This window comes from Platichthys flesus, chromosome 18 (assembly GCF_949316205.1).
Source record: "Platichthys flesus chromosome 18, fPlaFle2.1, whole genome shotgun sequence".
Classification (NCBI taxonomy): Eukaryota; Metazoa; Chordata; class Actinopteri; order Pleuronectiformes; family Pleuronectidae; genus Platichthys; species Platichthys flesus.
Window position 1 is genome coordinate 15,570,351 of NC_084962.1, and position 24,530 is coordinate 15,594,880.

At 42.7% G+C, this 24,530-nt stretch overlaps 2 protein-coding genes across 8 annotated transcripts in view; both read left to right on the plus strand.

The window, feature by feature from the left end:
* The window catches only part of gphnb (gephyrin b), a 71,517-nt gene extending 64,005 nt beyond the window's left edge, over positions 1 to 7,512 (plus strand). For 2 of the 5 annotated variants that reach the window (XM_062411967.1, XM_062411968.1), the window contains 10 exons: positions 493 to 612; positions 797 to 855; positions 1,027 to 1,180; positions 2,385 to 2,506; positions 2,705 to 2,792; positions 3,181 to 3,254; positions 3,454 to 3,518; positions 3,643 to 3,746; positions 5,731 to 5,827; positions 6,245 to 7,512. In XM_062411967.1, the coding sequence (XP_062267951.1) occupies positions 493 to 612; positions 797 to 855; positions 1,027 to 1,180; positions 2,385 to 2,506; positions 2,705 to 2,792; positions 3,181 to 3,254; positions 3,454 to 3,518; positions 3,643 to 3,746; positions 5,731 to 5,827; positions 6,245 to 6,378 (1,017 nt within the window). In that variant the 3' untranslated portion in view covers positions 6,379 to 7,512. Of the gene's footprint in view, positions 1 to 492; positions 613 to 796; positions 856 to 1,026; positions 1,181 to 2,384; positions 2,507 to 2,704; positions 2,793 to 3,180; positions 3,255 to 3,453; positions 3,522 to 3,642; positions 3,747 to 5,730; positions 5,885 to 6,244 lie in introns of all 5 variants that reach the window. The other 3 variants (XM_062411964.1, XM_062411966.1, XM_062411965.1) reach the window with 3 other exon arrangements.
* Positions 7,513 to 9,467: 1,955 nt separating this feature from the next.
* pals1b (protein associated with LIN7 1, MAGUK p55 family member b) lies at positions 9,468 to 24,352 on the plus strand. 3 transcript variants are annotated; one of them, XM_062411284.1, is made up of 14 exons: positions 9,468 to 9,643; positions 12,770 to 13,246; positions 14,040 to 14,248; positions 16,000 to 16,077; positions 18,855 to 18,974; positions 19,644 to 19,805; positions 20,045 to 20,122; positions 20,214 to 20,397; positions 21,204 to 21,272; positions 21,394 to 21,465; positions 22,102 to 22,263; positions 22,496 to 22,698; positions 22,865 to 22,975; positions 23,388 to 24,352. In XM_062411284.1, the coding sequence occupies exons 2-14, from the start codon at positions 12,919 to 12,921 to the stop codon at positions 23,562 to 23,564; spliced, it is 1,953 nt and encodes a 650-aa protein (XP_062267268.1). In that variant the 5' UTR covers positions 9,468 to 9,643; positions 12,770 to 12,918; the 3' UTR covers positions 23,565 to 24,352. The 3 variants fall into 3 exon arrangements, with proteins under 3 accessions (XP_062267268.1, XP_062267269.1, XP_062267270.1); XM_062411285.1 differs by having other exon boundaries at positions 18,867 to 18,974; XM_062411286.1 differs by lacking the exon at positions 16,000 to 16,077.
* Positions 24,353 to 24,530: the final 178 nt, after the last annotated feature.

The following is a 24,530-nucleotide window of genomic DNA, read 5'->3' on the forward strand; positions in this document are numbered from 1 at the left end:
TTGACCAGCTGTAATCGCACAGGGGATGAAGAGCCCTTCACCCCAAAGCAGGACGAGAAAGTCAAAGCGCTGCCAAAGTGTAAAACAGATTAGAACTGTGAGGCGAGAGGAGGCTACAGAGATTTATCGACTGCCCTGACCTCTCGACTTCAACAAAATCTACACACATACAAATACGCACTCGATACACACCGTGTGCAGATCTTTATACTCAGTCACTGTTGCTCTGTGCTCTTATGAGTTTGGGGAACTTAAGTTGAGACTGTTACTTCAGTTCAATTATTCACTTAACATTGTCACAACTTAGTCTCTATATAAAGCTGGACAACACAGCTGCCAAGAAGCCACTTCAGCTTGATCGCCTCCTGGTGGCTGGCTGCAGGATAGGTCATAAACCTCGCCAACTCCACGTTAGTAGATGGGATATGGACCAAACTTAAAAGTCAAGGTACAAATTTGAATCGTATATATTTGTTCTGTTTCCCCGTACAGCCCACACACACAGTGATGCCTGGCCAGGTGATGAGGGTGACGACAGGCGCCCCTATCCCCTGCGGGGCCGACGCCGTCGTCCAGGTGGAAGACACCGAGCTCCTCCGTGAATCTGAAGACGTAAGTGTGACACGTTCCCCAACATATATGCAGAACTTAACCAAAACAGGCAGCAGCAGCAGAAAATGGCTTCTGGTGGTTCAGAATTTTACCGTGAGTGAGTTTTAACCCAGAGATGAATGGGACACATGATAAATCTGGATCTGTTCACTGTTGTGGATCTGACAGCTTGTTTGTGTTTCAGGGCACAGAGGAGCTGGAGGTACGAATCCTAGTACAGGCTCGTCCAGGGCAGGACATCAGGTAAATGTCCCCTTGTGCATGTGAGGGTTATGGGCTAATAAGAAATACTGCAGATACAGTTTAAATTTCATTCTTAGCGACATCAAACTCACAGAAGTTACAGTGTGAAAATGTAGGTGCAATTTTAAACATTTGAATTAGCAGGATTTAATTGGGTTCATCTCTCCGCAGGCCTATAGGTCACGACATCAAGCGTGGGGAGTGTGTGCTGGCTAAGGGCACCCACATGGGCCCGTCCGAAATCGGCCTCCTGGCCACGGTCGGAGTCACAGAGGTGGAGGTGCAGAAATTCCCTGTGGTGGCCGTCATGTCCACAGGAAACGAGGTGAGGGTCACCATAAGAACTTTACATTCATTTAGGAAACTGTGTCCCATGTGGTCAAATAGAGCTACTGCACATCATTACCTGCACCAAGGAGGTTTAGGTTTTGTCTGCGTTTGAAACCATCACATTATTCATATATATGCACCGAGTTTGTGTTCATCTGTTTCATGTATGATTTCACTTCAATGTGTTTAAGTGTGAACGGGTGTTTTAGCTTAAATTCCATGGGGTGTGTAACCTTGGTGAAAATCCTCACCGGACTCTGAATACCCATAACACCTGGTTGTCAGTGCTGTACAGGTTTATTTAATGTATAGATAAATCAGCTACAGGTCTGTTACTTCATGGCCACTTGGCAAAACTACCAAGTTTTGTCCTGGTACAAATTATGACGCAGGCTGATACTGTTGCTGTGTTTTGAAATTGACCAAATAAAAATCATTTAAATACATTTAAAGGAGGAACACTTTAGAGTGAGTTACCTTAAAGCAGCAAAGTACCAAAAGAGTAAGGGGTGGAAAGCATTTTGAATTAAAACGGTATTTCAATACTGAGTTCAGCAAACTATCGTAACCATCTTCATGACGGTCTGTTATTAGCATTTTAGCCTTTTTCCATATTGAATATTTTTCTCCATTTATCATCATGAATCTCAGATTGTAAAAATCACATGGAAAGACTTTTTCAAACTAGTTTTAATTGAGAGATGATGGAACTGAACTTGATGACGAAAGCCACAAAAAGAAGAGGACTCAACAAGGCCTCCAGAGAGTCATGTGACAAAAATAAAACACTGCTATCGGTCTCCTTAGGGCCCTGACTCATTTTTGAAGTATTGCATCATAATTGAAGATGTGCTGTGCGACTGTAAAAGGCCATATAATGCGAATGTTACTGAGAGGCAACGCTGCACCGTGGAGGATTAGACGGGTCTGATGAAACTGAAGAAAATTATATACAGGACATATTTAACCCTGTGGTTGAATGGATAACTCTGCACTCCGGCTCTCACATATAGTTTTCAGTCTATATATATTTTGTTGATTGGTTTATAGTTATTTAGTTTGCAATTACGTGAAAAAATTAATAAAGAAGTAAATACGTTGGAAAAGCTTTTTTTCACACCCATGTCGATAATCAGACCGTCGTGAAAATGATTGAATGTTTCTTATGTGTCATATTTCTGCTTGTGTTGTCCTGGCAGCTGTTGAACCCAGAAGATGACCTTCATCCTGGGAAGATCAGGGACAGCAATCGCTCCACCCTGCTGGCCACCATCCAGGAGCACGGCTACCCCACTATCAATCTGGGCATCGTGGGAGACAAGTACGTCTACGCATTCAGCCGCTGACAGAAATGACTTGTGCCATAAACATACTTTCCAAACCAATTCATCACACACAATAACACTATATGATGTTCATCTCCCTTTACTTCCCTTCATTAGAGCAAGTGATTAATATCTGTGTGTGTGTGTGTGTGTGTGTGTGTGTTTGTGCCCATGTGTGTGTGTGTGCCCCACAGCCCCGATGACCTTCTCAACGCTCTGAATGAAGGCATCAGTCGCGCTGATGTCATCATCACCTCAGGAGGAGTGTCCATGGGTGAGAAGGTATGTGACAGTAGAAGAGTGCACACGTTCAGTCGTGGCATTGGGTTTTACTGACACCTTGTGGCGGGTGTACCAAGGGCAGCCTGTGTTTGACAGTAAATAATGATGATACACAGTCACTGATAAAAACCTTTTATCTCAAGTTCCCACATGAAAAAGTATTATTTGATTATTCTTAGAGTTTTTTTTTAATTTATTCTTCAAGATATTTCATCTGGCTTTTATATCTTTATCAATAAACAGGACAGTTTTTAGCTTTAAAGTGGGAGAGAGTGAGGAAGATGTCCAGCAAAGGTCCGGGTCGGATCCAAACTGATTTCTGTTCTATGTTGCTGTATATCAGATTTTTTTTGTGCAATAATGCCATTGTCCATAATGTCTGTTTCAGGACTACCTTAAACAGGTGCTTGATATCGATCTTCATGCTCAGATCCACTTTGGACGTGTTTTCATGAAACCAGGGTAAGAAAGGGAGTTCGATTTATACTAATGTGACTTTTCACAAAGGGCAAGTGGAAAAGAACGAGTGAAAGTCAACTGAAATGATCGGTGTGAATGTCAGATGTACATTTAAAGCAGTGTTGCACGGAATAGACAACAAGAAATAGGAATTGAAGAAAGAATGAAATCTAAACTATTATATGTTTTTGTTTTTTTTCAGTCTCCCAACAACCTTTGCCACCTTGGACATGGATGGTGCTCGCAAACTAATCTTTGCCCTCCCAGGTAGTGTGTGAAGTTGAGAGAAAGAAGCGATTCACCCCGACGCTTCCGAGGAGATGTTACTCATATATTTTCCCCTCCTCTCTTTCTCCCCCGCTCTCTCTCTCTCTCTGCCCGTTTGTCCTAGGAAACCCCGTGTCCGCTGTTGTCACCTGTAATCTTTTTGTCATCCCTGCCTTAAGGAAGATGCAGGGCATTTTGGACCCTAGGCCTACCATCATCAAAGCGAGGGTAGGACGTACAGGGCACGGCCGGGGAATCCGGACGTACTGGCCCAAAGACACAGAAAAATCCAAGCTCATTACGTTTCAAAGTGCTGGTGGTCATCAGTGTATCAGTGGTCTTGTTCAGACCTGGTATAAACATCCCTCCTGAGAGATGCGATCATGAGCGGACAGCGTTAAGTTTGTCTGTTCAAACCTGGTATTAAAATGCACCCTGAATGTATCTCTTGTCCCGCTCTATATAGAAATAGACACGTAGGTAATTTGTGGTATTGTTGTAAGGTTTGTGTGTGTGTCTGCGAGAGTGAGAGAGAGTGAGAGAGATAGAGAGCGGAGTCAGGAGGTCAGTGTATTATAGTGATATTGTGGCGGTGACCACAAACGCATAAGAATCCATTCATCGTGAAACTGCAGCAGCCCAGAGGACATCAGCTGAGTAGGCGATCCTTCAAAAGTGGGCCAGGATGCATTTGTGTTCACTCGGCGGAATGAATGTGGACACATGCGTCCTAGACCACCTCCCAATGTGGTCTGAGTGATCGGATCTCAGGGTGCAGTTGGGTGCGTTCAGACTTGTACTTAGAGCTGACCACTTGACGGATGTTAATACCAGGTCTGAACGAGGGGTCGTTATTCAGTTGATTATTCGTCCTTGGTCAAGTGGAGAGAGGCAGAAGGACAAGTCTCTACTTGCAAAATGATCTGTTAATCTTCGCATATGAGAACGTCTGAGTGCAGGTGTAACAAACCGCAGCACAGAGCAAATATAAACCATCAGAATCTTTACATCCATCTATTATCTATATGGCTTATCCTCTGAGGGTCACAGGAGGAGCTGGATCCGATCCCAGCGGACATCACAAGCGTGTCAGAGGGGCTGACATTCAGAGATTCAAGATTCAAGAGTTTTATTATCAAATGCACAGAGATAACAATTAAGCAGTCGCTGGCAATGAAATGCTTGAGTCACAGGCTCTCATCTAACAATGCTCAAGAATTAAAAAAAACAAAAACAAAATCTGAATAAAATAGTGTAAAATAGAATATCAAAAATTTGAAATATGAAATAAAATATATATATATATATATCTAAATATATATATATACAGCTGAAGAAGGAAAAAAACAGTATTGCAATTTTGTGCAATAGTGCAAATATGCCACGGTGCTTATTTAGTCACATTCACATCTATCGTCGATTTCAGAGTCTCCAATCAACTTTACCCCAGTCTGCATGTCTTGTTATCGGGGATGAAGCCTGAGAACCTGGAGAAAACCAACCACAGACAAGGGGAGAACATGCAATATCCACAACAGAAAGTTATACTAGTCTCAGAGCGTAACATTGCAATCCATTGCAGCTTATCTCCTGATTTTATACTATTTTCATCATCTGCGTGATACATATTAATGACCAGCGGGTTTTGCCAATCGCAGCTCACACTGACCTGGAGGCCGGCTCCCAGGTCATGAATATTCATAATGGCGGAGCAGGAGAAGTCATAATAATGTCATACATACTCCGCAGACGGAGCACGCGTCCCTGAGTAGCATCGTCAAACGAAGAGGTCTGGTCCCCTGCCATCACGGGTGCCATCCAGAGTGCTGTGCTACATCACTTGCCGTTATAGAGCAGTTAGAAATCAACTTGAATGCATTACTGCCACTTAGTGGTGGGACTGATGGCCTCAAAGCACAGACGCAGCCAGATCATTTCCCTCAGCAGATGGCATCAGACCCAGGTCAAGTAGTATTCTGGAAGAAATAGCTTCATGTCTGCCAGCAGAGTTGGAAGAGCTCTCCGCTTCTCGCTGTTCACCTCTTTTTGACTTATTGCGGATATATTAATAGTTTTAAGAACATATATAGCTGAGATTGGGTTGGTAGATCACCTTTAACCCAATTCATTTTTTTTGGGGGGGGGGTGATGATCCAGAGCTGAGGTTTAACTGGATATATCCACATATTTAGCCTTGTATGTTTTGTTCCAGTTGTCTTGTGATGTGAAGCTGGACCCTCGCCCTGAATACCACCGCTGCATTCTGACATGGCATCACCAGGAACCTCTGCCATGGGCACAGAGCACAGGTACAGACAACTCTCAGTCTCAAGCAGGGAATACGGGGGGAAAAGAACGGAAACTAGGTAGATGGCTTCATTTTTTCCATAAAATTCTCAAAATATACACATTCACTTCTTGCCTGACCCATAACACATCCTTCCACCAAGTTCTGTGCTTATCTGTGCTGTAGGTTGTGTGTAATCTTTAAACCTGTCACTAATTCATTGCATATGAGCACGTTTAAAGTATTTACTTATTAGCCGGTTTGACAATGAAATCAACACAATTAATAGATCTGCAAAACTGTGTTTTTATGATGGGATCAAGTAGAAATGAAATGATTTATGCTTGGTTCTTATCACTGGTGTAAGAGTTTTGTGCCCTCTGTGTCTCCTCTGTGTCTCCTCTGTGTCCCCTCTGTGTCCCCCTCCTCCCTTCCACAGGGAACCAGGTGAGCAGCCGACTGATGAGTATGCGCAGTGCTAACGGGCTCCTGATGCTACCTCCGAAAACAGAGCAATACGTGGAGCTGCACAAGGGCGAGGTGGTCGACGTCATGGTCATCGGCCGGCTATGATGTCATCACGGAGGGACGGCGAGTCGGCATCATATAGCGAGGGTTGGAATGGGTGGTTCACGGTGCATGTCCACATATCATTGACTATTCTGTAATATGCAACGGCACAGCTAGTTTTTATTGATTTGGATAACGTTGAGGTATAGTCAACATCTTGATCACAACCTAGATACATATGAAAAAATCAATTTAAAAAGATTATAGTATTTCAAACAAAGAAAAATATAACTTTTAATGAAAAAATCAAATTATAAAAAGAGATTTATTCTGTAATATATTATTATGATTATTCTTATTATTATTATCATTATTCTTCTTATTATCATTATTATATTAAGGCAACTTTGTTCCTTTCATTGCAATTGCTTTGTGTGTTCAATGCTAGACCTTATCTATAGCAGTAGCATTTTAATAGACAGCTGTAGGTGCCTGCCAGGACAAAAAAAGAGAATTTTTATTTTCTCATCTTAGGTGGAAAAAAAATAATCAGTTTTTGAAAATGAAGAAAACATTGAGGAGGACTCCAGATTTCCCATGGTGCTCAGCAAAGAGGAAGAGGGGGAAAATCAGAGCCACTTCCTCTTTCGAGCACCCGTCGAGGTGACACTTCTGTTTTTCTCTCATTAGTATGCATCATAATGGCTTCACAAAGAGCTTTGCTTGTTGTTTATCTTGTGAGTCTTGTTTATGTGCGCAGTGCCAAATGCCTGGGCAGGGAAGGTGATGTTGGGAGAGGGAGATGGGGGGGGGGACGCCCCAGTCTGCCCAGACCCTGAAGCTTCCTTATATTCACGGTGACCGGGTATAAACTCCGCCCCAGACCCCCCCCAGGGGCGAGTGGAGCCTGGGAAAAATAATCTTTTATTTGATCAACTATTTAAGAAATAAAAAAAGAGAGAAAAGAAACAGCTTCTTTAAGTGCTGAAAGCCTTTTTAACCAACTTCACAAAAAATGTACAGAAAAAAAAATAAGAACCATATTGTACAGATATATGTGACCAGCACTCCTAAGGAAATTATTAAGCAATGAGGAGACATTGAACAACGCTGTACTATAACATTTTCTGTAATGAAATGAAACTGATGAAAGAGACTAAGATAATAAAAATCCTTGATGATTATGTAAAAAAAAAAGTTCTTGTTGAGTTTCCTTTTTTAATAAAAACTATATCTCAAGAAAAATACGTGATTTTTTATTCTTTGGTGTAAAAGGTTTTGTGTGCTGCTGATACAAATTCAGATCTGGTGAATTTGAATGTGGAGGTCTGCATTCTGTTACAACTTTAGTGTCATACATGTATTTTTGCAGATACTCTTAATTTGAAAGCATGTAGTTTTTACATTGCTCTCTTGGTATTTTTAAGCAAAGTATCGGAGTCCTAGTATTCCACTGCTCCTTGAAAGAACAGCTGCATTTCACTGAAGAACGGCGAAGGGGGTTTAACCGTCTCTCTTTCCAGGAAGGTAAGGCTTTAAGATTGGGGAACTGGCAGGAGAGAGCCTAATGAAGAAAAGAGGTTAAGCACAGAGGTGTCAGAAAGGATTAACCCAACGGAGAATGCAGCAGGAAAAAGACGGCTTCAGGCTTTGGTGGAGATATTTCTGCGGCAGCATGAGATTAGACAGTTTCTGCTCTGCTCTGCGAGGTGAAATGACAGGAGATCCCATTAGCTGCTGATGATTAATAGAGCCGTGACAAGAACTTAGTTGTTGAATTCATCTGCGTGAATGTGTATAAAACGCGAGGTGTTTAAGGGGATCACAGTGAAGATGATTGTAGGAAATAACTGCAAATTCTTCACACCCTCAAGTGCTTAACGTTTATTAAAAGATACACTGACAGGAGTTGCTCTGTGAGTTTATAATTATCCCACAGATGCGTTAGGCCCGTGGGGTAAAAACTAGATGACAGGAGGATTTCTGACGTGTGTACAAGGAGATAAAATGAGGATATTTAAATGCCCAAGATTCAGTATAAATTATATGTGATGTGTATACACAAACTGAAGGCTTTGACTGTAGCTGTTTGTGCTCATTTCTAAATAAAAACACCTCACTGTAAAACTCACTGTCACTCGAGTTTTGTACTTAAATGTAAGCTGTATGGATTGCTGGTTCTTTTATTGAATATATCCTTTCAATGGCATTTAAGGACAAGATGGTGGATATCCCTTGTATGTTTGAAGGTCCTCCTCATGATTAATGTTTAGTTGCCAACCACTGCTGTGGCTGTTGCTGAGGGCAGTGGTTCGATCCCAGTCTTCCACCATTTGCATTTCGAAGTGTCCTCAAAGTGACCCCACATTGCCCCTTGTAGAAAAGTGCTGCCCATAGATGCGACCAGGGCCGGCCCTGGCAATGTTGGCGCCCTAGGCGAGATATCAAATTGGCGCCCCCCTAACATACACATGCAAACTGTCATGCACCCCTAATACCTTTTGGACTGATTACAGATGCACACACAGGCAGAAAAATTTGTAAGCTATAAAAAACACTAAAAATGTATAATAGAAAATGTAAAAAGAATTCTGTACTGATGGCATATCATGTCATGTGGTCGCAACATGCAACCAATGGCAATAAACTGTACTGTTAAATATAGATACACACTATTTGCAATATCTAGTCTAGTCAAAAGGTCACATAAGATAAGATAATCCTTTATGAGTCACACAATGGGTTAATCTGTCAAAAATCTGTTGGTAATACTTAAGTGTAAGGAAATATACAAAATATAGAAAAAATATGAATATAATAAAAGTAATATATATAGTGTAAAAACAAGAAAAATATGTATCTGGAGTAGGCCATTCTGCACAATGTGGTCTTTTACTTTTAGTACTTTAAACTCCAATCTTACACATGAATACTTCCACCTCAGTAATACTTCGACCAGCCTGTGTAACGGGGTATCTCTGAACTTGCTGGGGAAACTTGGTAGTTCCGTGTCTGGCAGAGAGGGGGCGCTGCAGAGCCGCGGGTGTTGCCAGGGAGACGGCTGAAAACAGCCAGGCGCGGTTTAGGTGTCCCGACGGCCGCCTGATCAAAAAGCGGGGAGGGGGGGAGAGAGGGAGAGAGAGAGAGAGAGAGAGAGGTCCCGCGAGCACCGACACTCGCCTCGAGCGTCTCCCCGGAAAACAAGCGATTGCGGAGGCAGTGGAAACTTCTCCAGGACGTCGGGGGCAATTTTAAGGAAAATATAAACGGCTCCTTCCACCTGGAGCAGCCGCCCCCCCACCCCCTCCAGCTCTGTGCCTGTGGAGCGGTGAGTAGCGGAGAGAGTAACGGGACCGTTAGCTTCAACTGCGCAGTTAGCGGCACCGGGCTACCGAGGCTAAGTTAGCAGCCACCGTTACGTTTCACTTAAATCCGCTTTTTAACACTTTAACAACGTGTGTTTCCCTCCGTTGTGAGTTTGCCACCGTGTTCCTCCGTTGACTCTCATTGAAATAGAAGTTAAGTTAGTGTCCTCGGGCTAAAGCAGCCGGGTCCCCTGTTAATAAACTGAAGAACCAGGACTAATTAATTATGTTATTGTGTTTTCACCCGCTGCTTGTTTACATTGCAGTTTATTAAAGTCAGCGATGTGGTTGATGGAAGCGAAACCCACTAAACACTAAACTGTGATCCTTCATTTGCTTAAGTTTGTTTTCCAGTGTGACTATTTCAAATAAAAGTATGGAAACATATGAAAAGTCACTAATGATCTACAATATCAGTAATTATCGCGATATAAATATGATCGTCAGCAAAAGTTATTGACACATTATCGATGGAGTCTTAGTGATTCTCTCACCATAAATAATTAGTTCAAAACCACAGCTTCAACTTAGAAGAAGTAATAATGTGACATTAATACTGATAGTTTTTCAATATCGACTGATACTGATTGAAGTTTTCATCTCGAAATAAGTTTTGGCCATATCTGACCAATAATATTTCACATACTGGTGCTTTTTGGTGCAAAATGAAAAGCACTGGAGTGAAGTTTTGTTGTATTTACCTCAGGAAACCGTCTCAAAGTTTTGTATCTGTGCTGTTATGACACATCCAGGATTATTTTATGAGTTGTGATTAAAACCCATGTGGGAAAATCATCCTGAATTAAAGATGCTGGAGCGATGGGTTTGGTAAAAGTCGTAATATCAGAATAATGCATGCAGGTCATGCCCATGTCACAGCTAATTATAGTTCCTGGTATAATCTTGAGTAATCTTAAGTAAGTATGTTTTTGTCGACTACAATATCTGTGACTCGAAACTCACGGTTCCCTCACAAGCTTTGACTTGTGAGGGAGACCACCTTCCTCAGCATGAGAACACAAACTTACTTCTGCTGCAACCATTGTACTCATTGTCAAATGTTAGCAAAGGAGGAGGGTATTCAAGTGCTAATTTCACTCGTAAACTCAGATTTAATGTTAAATCATAGTGAGCAGCATGAAATGTGTTGCACAGAGAGTTTTAGACGACCAATTTACATCAAGGTCCGTCCTGGTTTGTTTCTGATCCTGTAAAAGAGGTCGTAGTTTACCTGATTTTAATTTAAACATCTTCTGAGATTCTTTTTTATTAGTACTATTATTTAAAAACTGTTTTTGATGGCCAACGTCTTATTTGACATCACCATGGAGGATTCCCCGTCTCTGAATTGGTGCAGCGGTTGTTCCATACCTTCTGACACCACGTTGTCCTGTGTGTTTATGTGTCTGCGAGGGGTGTGCGGACTTCCAGTCATTACCATTCTTCCACCCACGTCCCTCTGTCCCTTCCCAGCATCCCTCTCAGCGCTGCTGTAGAGGAGCATGAGATCTCAGGCTTAATTAAGCCCACAGGAACAGATGGCCCGCTGGCAGTCTCTGCTGTTTGTCAGCCGTACACCGCCACTCTAAACGGAGCTAAACGCTTCTGCAGGGGAGGGGTTTGGAAGCTTGGACCAAGAGCCGGAGGGGGACAGACCTGCCAGACGTAATTAGCTGAAGAAGTAGATTGAGGAGGAGGGGGAGCTGCCATTTGTTGATCGGTGACACGAACTGTATGACTGACTATACAATAAGAGACTAGAAGGTGGCTTTCCATGACAAGGCTGAGTTTGACCTCGAGGTACCTCAGGGTTCTTTTCTATGCATATACAGGATGATGAGTAGAAGTATTGAGGACAGTTTAACGAGGAAGTCATCCTGGCATTTGGAAAGTCTGCATTGTATTTAATCCGTAGCAATTTGGCAAATGAGAGCCCTACCTGAGCCTTGACATCGTATTTAAACAGAAGCTAATGTCATTATGCGGAAGTTGAAGCCTTCCTGATGGCGTAAGATATTTACCCTCCTTTTTTCGTCTGCAAAAATCCCCTCAACTTTTCACCCTGTGAATGTTTTGTCAAAATGTTAATAAATATAAGAACAAACTGGACTAACTCCAAGTCCAAGGCTACCAATTTTGCTAATCCAGATTTAAGCAGGTAGCATCCTTAAAATAGATTCTAATCCACAACATTCACAACATTGGCAGATCAGGTAGTAGTAGTAGGTGGGTCATGTATCACGTTCCATTGCAATCACCTTTGTTTAGCCTAACGTACAAAAGCCAGATTGATATTCTGCTTGAGCTCTTCATAAGAGCGGGACAGTTGGGGACAGGTGAACTTTGGATGTGTTTTTGAACTGAAGGGATTTCAGGTGACTGAGGCCAGAGAGCTTTCCATGTTAGGAGTTAGATTAGCGGCGCCATAGATGAGCAGAGGAAGGAGCAAATGTTGGTCACTGATCAACTTGTAGCCGATTACAAGAAGGAAAAAAATGGAAACTCGTCTCCTCAACACAAATTGAGGATATTAAAGAAATGACATTCAAACTAAAATTATATATAAACTGGTTATAAACTATGTTCATTATCAGTTAATTTGATGATAATTTTTTGGATTTATCTCAGCTGTACTATTGCTTAGGTCCACTTGAGAGTAAAATGGCTCAAAACCAAAAACAGTCCATAATTCTTAAGATATTCAATTTAATATAATGTCGACTCAAGGTGAATGTGCAAATTCACACATTTGAGAAGCTGCAGCAAGGTTACGTTTTGCATTGTCTTAAAAAGTTGCTTCATCTGTCAAATGACTAATCAATCCGTCACGAAATCTATTGTTTAGGCTCTTTTATAAAGTATATTGCATTACCCATGACTAAATGAATCCTGCAAATATACATACAGTGGTATACAATAAGTGGATCAGTGTATTTGGTTTTTCCTACATTTAAAAATATATTTCTGATCAATCATAATGCAATTTTGTTAAGTGTTGGGTTGTGTGTCAGCTTAAAGAAAACTAGGTGTACCTACTTTGTTTACCATTCAAATACTTTAAATAAACAGTGTTTTGTTTGTTTTTTCAGGATGACAGAGCACAAAAATAACATAGCAATCAACTTCCTCCACTGGTGAGCTATGGCCCCGGAGTTGAGCAGCGCCGAAGCCCCGTAACATTAGAGAGGATCGAGGTAAACACTGGGGGGGGCTTGAGCTGGACACTAGTGCAGCAGGGATGATCACCACCCACATGAACGGTTTTGCGCAAGAGGCCTCTGGTCAGGCCAAGACCCAAAGGGAGAGGGCTGTGGACTGTCCGGGAGAGGAGAGTAGCCTCATCAAAACTCCACACAGCAGTGCCCACATGGAGCGGATCCAGCACTACCAGGAGGAGCTGAGGAGGAGGAGAGAGGAAGACGGCAGGGGGAAGCACGACATCGACCCCAACGCTTCGCTGAGGCTCAAGAAACTTTCAGAGAACCCCAAGTTGGGGATTGACAACCCCATGTTCGATGGAAAAGAGAACGCCACCAAAGACACATACTACCACGATCCTGTTGATGGTGAGTGGAGCTGTGGTGGGGCGGGGGTTGTAAAGTCCTTATGGGGTCAAAGGGGTGTTAGGAGGAGGGGAGGCCACAAAGGAGAGGAGGAATGCAGATATCGGAGAAGAATGGGGAATTGTGAGGTCCAACAAAAATTCTGTGTAAAGAAAAGCAGTTAAAACAATGACCATTGAGGGGGAGGAGCAGAGGGCTGCAGTGGAGGAGGGTGATGTTTACCAGGGGCCGTCAACCATCCACAGAGGTCTGAAGTGTGGGAACGGAGGTCATTAATCGATAAATAGAAATCAAAAGACACATGCAAAGTGCGTATAGAGGAGATATGCTGTATTCACATGAGCTGTGGATTGGTACCTTACATTTGAAAGCAAGGGAAGAAAATCTTAAGCAACTCAAGAGCTGATGTCAAATCGCCAGAGATTTAAAATGTTTGCACATCTAAAAGTCTTTTCATTCATCTGAATACAGATGCCCACATATAATAAGAAATTAAGTTTTTAAAAAAAAACTACTTGCACCCTTTTGCAACTACCTTTCAGACTGAGGTATTGTATAACATGAGATCAGTGTAGAACAACAGTCTGGTATTAAAGGGTCAAATGCAGGTTGAGTGTGCCGGTGGAAACCTGTGATAAACAGATTTGGCAGCTGAGCTCGATCACTTTCAGAGGCTGTGTTGTCAAAAAATTAAACCTTGCAGAAAAAAACTTCCTGGCCTCTGTTGTTTTGTGCCTGTGTGTCCCGGCGCTGCCCCTCAGCTGCTCCCCTCACTGTGTGTGCCTCTGTCTCTCAGAGCTGGAGGAGCTGCTGCAGGCTCTGAAGTGGATGCAGCAGTGCCTGACTGACAAACAGAGCCAACAGGATGTGGAGCTGATAATGCAGCTCCTCGCCAAGGAGGACTTCAAGAATGCCTACTCCATCTTCAACGCCGTCTCCCAGCAGATGAGCAGAGCCACCCCCACCTCACCCCTCACAGCACAAGCACAGGATCTCTGCGTGGAGGTACACCCCCCCCCAAAAAAAAAAAAAACAATAACTTTGTTGCAGTAGGAAAAGTTTATATTCAATGGAGCATGAAAACTCTTTGCTGGTGTTGATGACTAATTCAACAAAGAAGCCCAAAAGGCAACCATGGCATTCTGAATAATTATAAAATGTAAATTGTCTTGTGGTAACAAGATGAGTCGAAGTTGAAATTTGAATTTTGTAGGATCTAGGCCATGCATGATTGAGCTGGAAAAAGTGAAAAGTGGCAGAGGAAGACAAATTTGAAGTGGAGAATTAGGCTGAACGAGGAGGAGATGACAAGGAGAGGCTCTACATTTTAAAAGGACAAGAAAAGAAAAGGAGGAAGGCATGAAACAAAACGTAAATATGTTTTTTGATGTTGCACAAATGGATAAGTTCCCCATCCACCGCCAGTGGCTCTTTCCCTTCCAAAAGAGTGACAGAGAGCAAGAAATCATTTCAGGAATCAGGTCAGAGAAGGTGGGATTTTCCCACACCCGACTTCCTCGTTGACAAAACACAAACCAGTTGGTCTCAAAGCAAAGTGACAGTAATTGCCATTTATCCATGCAAAGCTGTGCCAAGAACGTAGCACACTCGACATCTGTGAAAACTACTTCTTGCAATAGGCGCTTCATTAGGATTAGTGTCGACCTTTGCTATGTGCAACATGAAAGAATGTAATACAGACTTTTCAGCAGTCAGACTGGTGCTGTGGGATTTGTAAGCTAAGGCTAGATGTGTAAAATTCCAACTTTTTTTGTTTTGATGAAGCAGCTATGAGATGTGTACTATGAGATTCAAATGGCATGAAGCAGCACTTTCTGTTGCAGTGTTGACAGCAGTGCTTTCAGACATGAGCATCAGAAAATAATAAAAACCCTTTGTCTTCCTGCATACAGTAAATCAGTGTGTGTACAGCCCCCGAAGTGCTTAACAACATCTAATAATTTGAGCTGCAGTGTGTTTAAACCAAGTGGCTGTGCTGTGTGACACTCACATTGGCCTCTAAACTAATCTCCCAGCAGCCCTCGGTGCTGGCTGAGTGTTGCTGTGCACCGCAGGAAGCAGGCCAGGATCTGGGCGTCCAGAAAAAGAAACTCCAGCAGCTTATAGCAGGGTGGGCCGAGGACTGCGCTGTTAACTGGGGGGAGGGGGGAAGTACGTCACCTTGTTAGTGAGAGCTTTGATTAGTGTAATGGATGAACCAACCTCTGAACAGGAAATGAAGAGGAGCAGGTTGAAAGATGGAAGAGTAACAGAACGCCACAACCCCAACTGTCAACACGGGAACCCAGTGATTAAAATAGAAACAAAACAGAGAGGACAAAAGACAGAAATGAATAAAAATGGAGCAGAGTGGAAGCTTGGAAAAGTCTAGTGTGTTGTAGTTCAGCTTCTTTCCAAGTTCGTGCTTGTTAAATGTTTAAATGCAGCTTTTGTGTGTAAACAGACATAGGGAGAATGAATCTTGTTGTAAATTTAGTTTGAGTGTTTTGTTTTTCAAAGTGTATGTATCCGCCCTTTACTGGCTGGAATTTAAAACGCTCCCTAGTTGCTATAGGAAGCCAAATACAATGTGCGACTGTGCGGTCTACACATTTGTATGTCTGTCCAAGCTTTTGATGGAGCTATATAAGATAGTTTCAGGTTTTAAATTGGCTTGTTATTGGGTCTTAGCTGTGAGTGATAATCACACAGTTTAACGAACCTTGGCACTGCTTGGTGTCTTTGTCTCTGTCCAGGTGCAGAAGATTCTCCAGTCCAGCCACCAGAAGGAGGGTCTGGAGCTAAAGGCTCTGCTCACAAATCCTCATCTCCAGGTCAGAGATCCTTATGCTGGCTGTGACCCTTTCATATCTCACCCCTTGACCCCACAATTGGATTGATGGAACACCAATGAGGCCGCAGTTCATTAAAGGCCCACTTCATTTATTTAAATGATCATAATTAGAATACTGAAATCGAATATCAAAGGGCTGATTGTTTCTCTCCCACCTTCCATTGGACGAGCAGAGATCAGGGTGAGGTAAAGACCAGCACGTCTTCTGTTAGAGGAAAATCAGTCCAGCTCAAAGACGAGTGAAGGACAGATCACTTTGCGTCACTTGATCAAATGACAGATTGATACAGGACCCTGTACAAGAGGAAAGAGATAATAGGAAGCCGCCCCTTCGTAGAGGCTGTCATGAGGTCATGTCATGCTAGTGCCCCCTATAATTTATTGTTTTGCTCAAGGACACTCAGGCAGGGCAGATGTTTAAATCCTTTTTAACACATTCATTTCATCCCTTACCATCAGCAATTATGTTAAGGTGTGCAAAAGTCTAAACTCTCAAGGTCAGCTCTTCTTCTGCTCCAAAGATTAATCTAGTTGGTCTCAAGAAAGGCCATTATGTAAATGAGGCGGTAATGTGGGTCAGCTCTCCTGGTAATGAAAAGGTGTGATTGGTTCATTCTTCTCAGCCGAGTGCTTGTCAGTTTCCTTTTAAATTATTTCTTTTAAAAGGCAGAGCTCAAAACGTTTATAATCTTATTGGTTTGCGTCTGCAGCACTGGAGCAGTTTACAGTTCCCCTGTATTGATACACAGGCGTTTAGATTGATGAAGACCTTGTTCTGACGGCTTTAATGAGGTTTGTTCTCGAGGATTGAAAACATCGTCCTCCCGGGGAAGGTGAATCCTCCTCACAGCTGATGGAAGATGTCAGACATCTTACAAGATGAACAAGTTTAATCTGTGATCCAGAAATAATCTAATATGTAATTTAAAGTAGTTACAAGATGATATTATTACATTAATCTCAGCAGGAAAAAAGTAATTGAATAGTGGAATGTTCTGGCCTTTCCGTACTTGTTATGACAGAGTATCGAGATAAAAGTGAGCAGATATTTTAGAAATGGGAATTTAGAACATGAAAGATTAAAAATATATGTATCAATCATATGCAAAGAGGAATAATATCTGTCCTGATATATTTAATCAGCTAAACTTATGGTCACACTGGGTTGGGGGAGTTAGAGGTTTGATGGTAACTAGTGGTATGATGTAACAAGGTACATTTACTTTGTTACTGTACTTTACTTGAGTACTTCTACTACTACATCTGCTTTAGTTGTACACCACAGCAAACCTCAGTATTCTCGATTTATTTTTAAAAGCAATCAGGAACAAGAGGGGAACTGGTTCAACCTCTTAAGAAATGCTTTAAATTAAATCAGAAGAGGCCACCACCGAGACTCAGCATAATAGTGTACTAGAATGTTGCTTTTGATACAATGTAAAAGCAAATACTTACTTTTACTTACTTGCTTTTAGTAGAATTGTTAATGTGGTACATTTTTGTCTATGTATTTAAACTTTTGCTTGTGTAGATGTTTGAGTACTTCAGCCACCTCTCCGCTGGTGGTAACCTGTTAAGCAATGATCTCACCCAGGCTGCTGCTGGCACAGTTGACCACTGGATGATTAGGATGTTCCTCTTAGGTGTGCTGAGCCACAAGCTTCACCTTTCATCACAGGTACAGACAGGCCACCGCCATCCGCCGCGGCGTGAGGAGTCACATGATGAAAAGAATAAGCATTTCATTGTGGTGCATCTATTTAGTTGAGCGTTTTAATGTCAAATTTAGAAGAAGCAAACATTTATTCAGGTAGCATCTCCTTGAAGTGGCATCAACTTCAAAAAATCACCATCGCATTATGAGACTGTCGTCGTCCATTAGTGAGGCAGTAAAGTGAAAAAATACCTCAGGTGAATGACTGTCATGATTTTACGGTCAACCGCTGGGGGTCTAATGTTTGACCCATGTGGCGATGTGATCTACAAAGTCTCCCCCCGGCCCCATAACCCCCCCCACTGAGCTGGAACCGTGTAGCCAGCAATGCCTGTGAGACATGATGGTGAGCCTGCCTCGTGGCACAGAGAGGGGAACAGATTGTGTGGTGGTTTTCTCTGCGGAGAGTTGAGGATCCCATGAGTCACAGGTAAACAACCTCGTGCCCAAAGCTAATGGAGACATGTCTGAGAGCGAAGGGAAGAGATCCGCCTCAAGTCAGCCCCCTTTCCCCAGTTTCCAGGACAAGGTGTCCTCACGAGCTGGGGAGCCACAAAGTGTTTGATGATTGATGGCAGTGGATCCTGACTCCTAACTGCGAGCAGAGATTAAGACGGATTGTGTGAACGCCAAAGCTTTGCCCTGCCTCCAATCTCTCAGGTCCGCTCTGCCTCAGCACAAAGAAACTAATTTGGACTGACGGTTATTAATTATGTGGTACGGAGCGCTTGTCATATTAAATGAAGTGAAGGCCCAATCCCTGTATTATTCCTGGCTTAGAGGTGGGTTTGCTGACTGCACTTGTTAAAAGAGACGGGCGATCTGGTAGCAGGTGCATGTCTTAGGAAAAGGGTTTTGTATCTAACAAAAAAACAAAGACTGAAACTACCACATTTATGATTATTTACGACCGTAGCAATCACTTTACCTCACACTGCCTGTCCAATTATTTTCTTTCTTTGTCTGTCTGTGTTTTTGTGTCTTACGTGTTTGTGCGTACTGTTCGTTTCTACGTGGGTCTCTGTGTTTGTTCTACGTGGCAGGCACTGATGCAGGCTCACGACAACGTGGCGGTGAAGGATATGGCAGAGGAAAATGAGACCCAGTACCTCGGAGAGACGGTTAAACTCGTTCGGTTAGAGAAGGCCCTCGACACTCCACTGGTAAGACACCATCATTAGTCTTTTTCAGACACTTCTCTCGACCGTGTCTTGTCGTCTCTTAACATTTTCTCACAGACTCTCTAGCGTTTAACCCGCTTCACGCTTTATAATCAACTTGTGAATGTTGTAAATCAGCATCACAGAAGGCAAAGTAAAGCATGAGAAACAAACAGGGATATAATAACAGTACTGTAAACCTTTCAAATTGGTACCCAGCCTTCTCATCGAGCTGTTCAAATAGAGCTATCAAAAAACGAGGGTAAATGGATCACTGGGAATACATTATGGGATTTCAGCATCACTCAATATTGTGTAATGGGAGTTTTTGTGTACTTGACCAGGCTCCAGATCTCACATTTATCACGTGGGTGTGTCGGTGTCAGTTTACCCACAAACCAACAGGGCAACAAACTAACTGCCTGTCAGTGTGAGTTCCAGAGTTGGGAATGTTTTCAAGGACACAGTCGTCTTCACAGTTTTATTTCCGTATATTCAAGCTTCTCCTTCTGCTTTCAGACTTCACCTCTATGTCCAGTGTCATTTTACAGAATGATATGATCAGTTTCAGGTGTTTCCTTTCATGAACATGTGAATAATCCAGTGTGTTGAAAGATCATCTCAGTCCTCAGCTGTGTGTGAACAATCCGTGTGTGTGTGTGTTGCCATCAGGGCGCCACGGTACGTAACGACATGGACAGCGTGGTGGTGAGTCGGGTGGTGAAAGGCGGAGCAGCAGAGCGGAGCGGCCTCCTCAGCGAAGGAGACGAGATCCTGGAGATCAACGGGGTTCCAATGCGCGGGAAACATGTCAACGAAGTCCACGACTTACTGGTGAGGGGTCATCACTGCTGACTGTAGTTGCACCTGAAAAAAATGTATTCGCTTATTAGTTATATTTTAGCTGTTTCGGAACAGATTCTCTTTCAAATTATGTTAAACATCCACCAGTTTAGGAATAAAAAAATCTAAAACTGTAAGCTCCCGGGTAAATATTGTCCAAAAAAAGTCTTCTTTTATGGAGATGCATTCCCTGTCATGTTTAATTCATCGCGTCTCATCTTTTCCATCAGCAACAAATGCAAGGCACTCTGACCTTCCTCCTCATCCCGAGCTCTCAGATTAAACCTGCCCCACACAGACAGACCGTGGTAAGTCTCTAACGATGTGGGTGTGCGCGGGTGTGCCTGTCTGCATGCATGTAACGGGCCAACCTTGAAGTTGTAAAATCCTCTTCCTCAGATGCACGTTCGAGCTTACTTCGATTACGACCCCTCTGATGATCCCTTCGTGCCGTGCCGGGAGCTGGGCCTGTCCTTCCAGAAAGGAGACATCCTCCATGTCATCAGCCAGGACGACCCAAACTGGTGGCAGGCCTACAGGGATGGAGATGAGGACAACCAACCCCTGGCTGGACTCATTCCAGGTGGGGATCATACTGGGGCTGAATATCAATATTTAGTGTGCTGCTCCACAAGGGTCGATAGCAACTGCAAGGACATTCAGCTAGCACTGCAAGAAGTCTAGAAAAGTCATACACAAGTATTCATTCATTATTATTATCTGTGTTCGTTTTGGAGTATTATTTATTCTTATACAAAAGTGACCTGGACATAAAGATAACATGCTTCAGGGGGTTGAGGGTTTCTGGCTCCCACAGTGTGTGTCCAGCTGTCCTTGAGCAAGATACTAAATGCCTAACATCAGTGAATCTGTGTGTGTATTTTTGAATGAGACAGATTTTGTAAAGCACTTTAAGTGATTGACTTAAAAAGTAAAAACATTCACTATAACATACAGTAAAGTTAAATACTGTTCAAACTGTATAAAAATTATAAGTTTTTGGTACTGTATATTTTATAACCTACATTTGGTTGTAGAGACATCATAGGGTATAAAAGGCTGAACTGCCAGAAAAGGCTATAGGATATGTTACCTCATGGTTGTACCTAAATGGGCTTTGTCATCTAAAAATCTCACTGCACACAAAAAATAAACCGTAGTACTTGATACCAGATTATCAATGATTGATATTGCATTAACCACACAGGAGAACTTTGATTGGTTGATTGTTAGTTCCATTTGTAGTTCTACGTGGGAATGATCATTCACAGAAAGGCACTTGAAACTAACCTGGCAGGAAAGACCGCCCACATCATGGGGCTTTTGAAATGGAAAAGACAGTGGATTTGTGTGTGTATCTGCTGACTTGTTTCCATCTGCTTCTCTCAGGGAAAAGCTTCCAGCAGCAGAGAGAGACCTTGAAGAGAACTATAACAGACAGGAGTCAAGAGCACCAAGGTGAATGGATAGTGGTTAAAAAAAAGAATTTATTGGATGGAAATTTGCAGCGTCTAGGAAGAAAATGTGAAATGATAATCCAGCTCCGACAACTAAATCTTTTCACTTGTGATTATTCCAGGGAAACATTGGTATGCAAAGAAGAGCAAGAAGCACAGGAAGAAGAACACATTGAGCTCGAGCAGAAGCACTGGTAAGACTTTAACTTTAACTCCGCTGCTTTACAAAGTGAGAAGTGCCTCTGTCTCACAATACCACGGAGAAGCTCCACACCTAGTCCAAAGAAACGTCTCCCACTGTCTTATCTTATTTACAACTTCCCGACAGGCGGCTACCACACTGGGCAGCTGCCAAGTGTCCACACTGTCAGTCTTAACCTCACTCGTTAGCAGGAGCTGACACGTCTTGTCGCTCGCACAGCAGCTTGTCCAGACTGGACGTGTCACAGATCAGATTAGTCTCCGGCTCAGTGAGGCTGCACCAACAGGAGCTCAGCAGGTGCCTAAATGGTTTGGAGGTACCTGTGTTTCTATTGGTTCACGTACAGTAACTAAATTATACACAGGCACACACTCCCCGGCTGATAGTTGTGTTTTATTTGTGTGTAGCTACAAGTATGAATCGGAAAGCTGCTTAAAAAAAGACTTGAGATACACTGATAAATGTTCACAGTAACAAAAAAGTAATAGTGGGATCATTGATAGATCTCTAAATCCTCTCACCTCTTTCCCGCCTCCACAGGCAGGTTAAAGGTCAGAGTGAGTTCCAGAAGAAGTGTAAGGGATTTGTTCATGGACGTTTCATTAATCCCTCCCAACTGTCTCCTCAGACTACGATGAAGTCCTGACCTATGAGGAGATGTCCCTTTATCACCAGCCTGCCAATCGTAAACGCCCCATAGCTCTGATTGGCCCGACTAACAGCGGCCACGACGAGCTGCGTCGGAGGCTTCTCTCCATCGAGCCGGAGAAGTTTGCTGTCGCTGTTCCACGTGAGTTCACACATCGTCACTGTCAATTGAATGTGTGTGTCAGTAGGAAATTCAAATAAATCAACTTTTAATGCACAAAATGTTTGAATTGTCAATGTTAGGAGACACAACTTGAGAACTAGTGAATAAGACTTATCTTCAATGATTAAAGGGACATTTAGTGCAAAACCATGAGGGTGATTGTAGAATTGAGTCCAAATCAAAAAGTTCCCATCTTTCTGATTTCCAACAGACACAACCAGAAACCCGAGGATACATGAACGGAATGGCCGCGAGTACCATTTTGTGAGTCGATCTGCCTTTGAAACCGATTTGGCGTCAGGGAAGTTCATCGAGTCGGGGGAATATGAGAAGAACCTTTACGGAACCGGCACCGAATCGATCCGACACATCGTCAACTCTGGACGTATCTGCCTGCTCTGCATGCACACGAGGGTAAAGACCTGTTTATACTGTCTCTCTCCACAATATCAACTACTACGTATAAACATAATGACACTTTTCCAATGCGATTAAAAACTCTTTACTGCCGATGACTGAGGCATTTGTCATATAAACTTGATTGACTAGTAATGTGTGTCCTTTGTTATTCTCTTGTCAGTCACTGCAAGTGTTGAGGACGTCCAACCTCAAGCCCTATGTCATCTTCATCGCTCCTCCTTCTCAGGAACGACTACGCACCCTGCTGGCCACAGAGGGGAAGACACCAAAGGTACCCACTGTGCGGTGCATTATATTTCACCATCAAGTTCATGTTGTGTATGAAATATGTATGTGTTATGTAATAAATGTGGTAGTTTGTGTCCTTGTTATGTTTTAATTAAATAGAGGCCGTAAGACTTGTCACAGGGAAAAAAAGAAACAGTGGTCTTGTGCTCCTCAACACTGAGGAAAGAAGTTATATCTCAGTCCTGTTATTAATAGTTAGGCAGGACACTGATAATTAGACATCGAGTGTCACATCATAATAGTAGAATGGCACCAAGCCCCCCCTCATGAAAAATCATTTAAGTTGACTAGATCTGTATTTTTTTTGGGGGGGGGGGGTCTGCACCTCATTTCACACACTCATCATGACCACAGCATTAAACCTGTTTCTCTCTCTATCTGTTTTCTGTGCGCAGCCGGAGGATCTGAAGGACGTCATCGAGAAGGCCCGTGAGATGGAGCACAACTTCGGTCACTTCTTCGATGCGACCCTCGTGAACATGGATCCCGACCTGGCGTTCCACGAGCTGCGCCGGCTGATCGACAAGCTGGACACTGAGCCCCAGTGGGTGCCCACCTCCTGGCTGTGCTAGAGGTCACAGGGTCTCGACGCACCGAGTCTCAGGGTAGAGAGAGGTAAAAAAACAACGATGTTCCTGGAGACTGAAAAATGAAGGACAATGAAAGTCTGTGTGGTAAAATTGTCACGTGCACAAATCCTCGTTTGTGGAGGAGCCGATTTACCACATGTCGCAGGGACTCACTATTCTTCCATTTGTTTTTGTTGCCGTGTGTTTGTCTTTGTGTTTTTTTTTGCTTTAATAAGGTTCTTGGTTTCACCGTTTTATGCAAAGTTGTTTATTTAACAAATAGAAATGTTTCTATTTCATTGTTAATAGTTATTTATTATTGTAAATACATATTTTCTAGACAAAATATTTTATTGTTACATTTTGTGCGCAGGACATCGCAAACACTCGACCGGGAGTGTGTCGATGTCCCGAGGATCAAGGGACGAGGTCCGTCACGGTACCAAACAGAAGAGAAGCACTTGTGCTCAGAGTGGCTGCAGTGTGACGTTGTCTAGTCAGAGAAAACACACAAACACAAAACTTCTGCTGTGACCTGCAGTGTTTATTCGATTTCTATGCACCAGTATCAGTATTAGTTTGTCGTCTCATTTACACTATAACAGACCTCAAATCTTCTCTCTAGCAGGTATCTTTAGTGTCAGTGATTAAAGTACTACTGTAAAGTATTAAATGAACCAAACATCATTTCACTTAGTGAAACTCCAACAAATACTGTATTGCTTCTTTGCAGGGTCCTTTTTAAATTATAAGCACAACTCTTGTTTTAATAAATCAGATCAATATGTGAACTGATGTACAAACTGTTGTGATTTATCCACGTTTGGTTTTCAGCCTTCTAACTAAATGCCTGACTGAAGTGTGTTACATGTTGCATTCTGGTGAGAAATGCCTGCACTTGCTCACGGAAATAAGTCGATGGAACAAGTTGAGAGTTTTTATCTTAGGGTTCTCAGCTTTTCTTTAAAT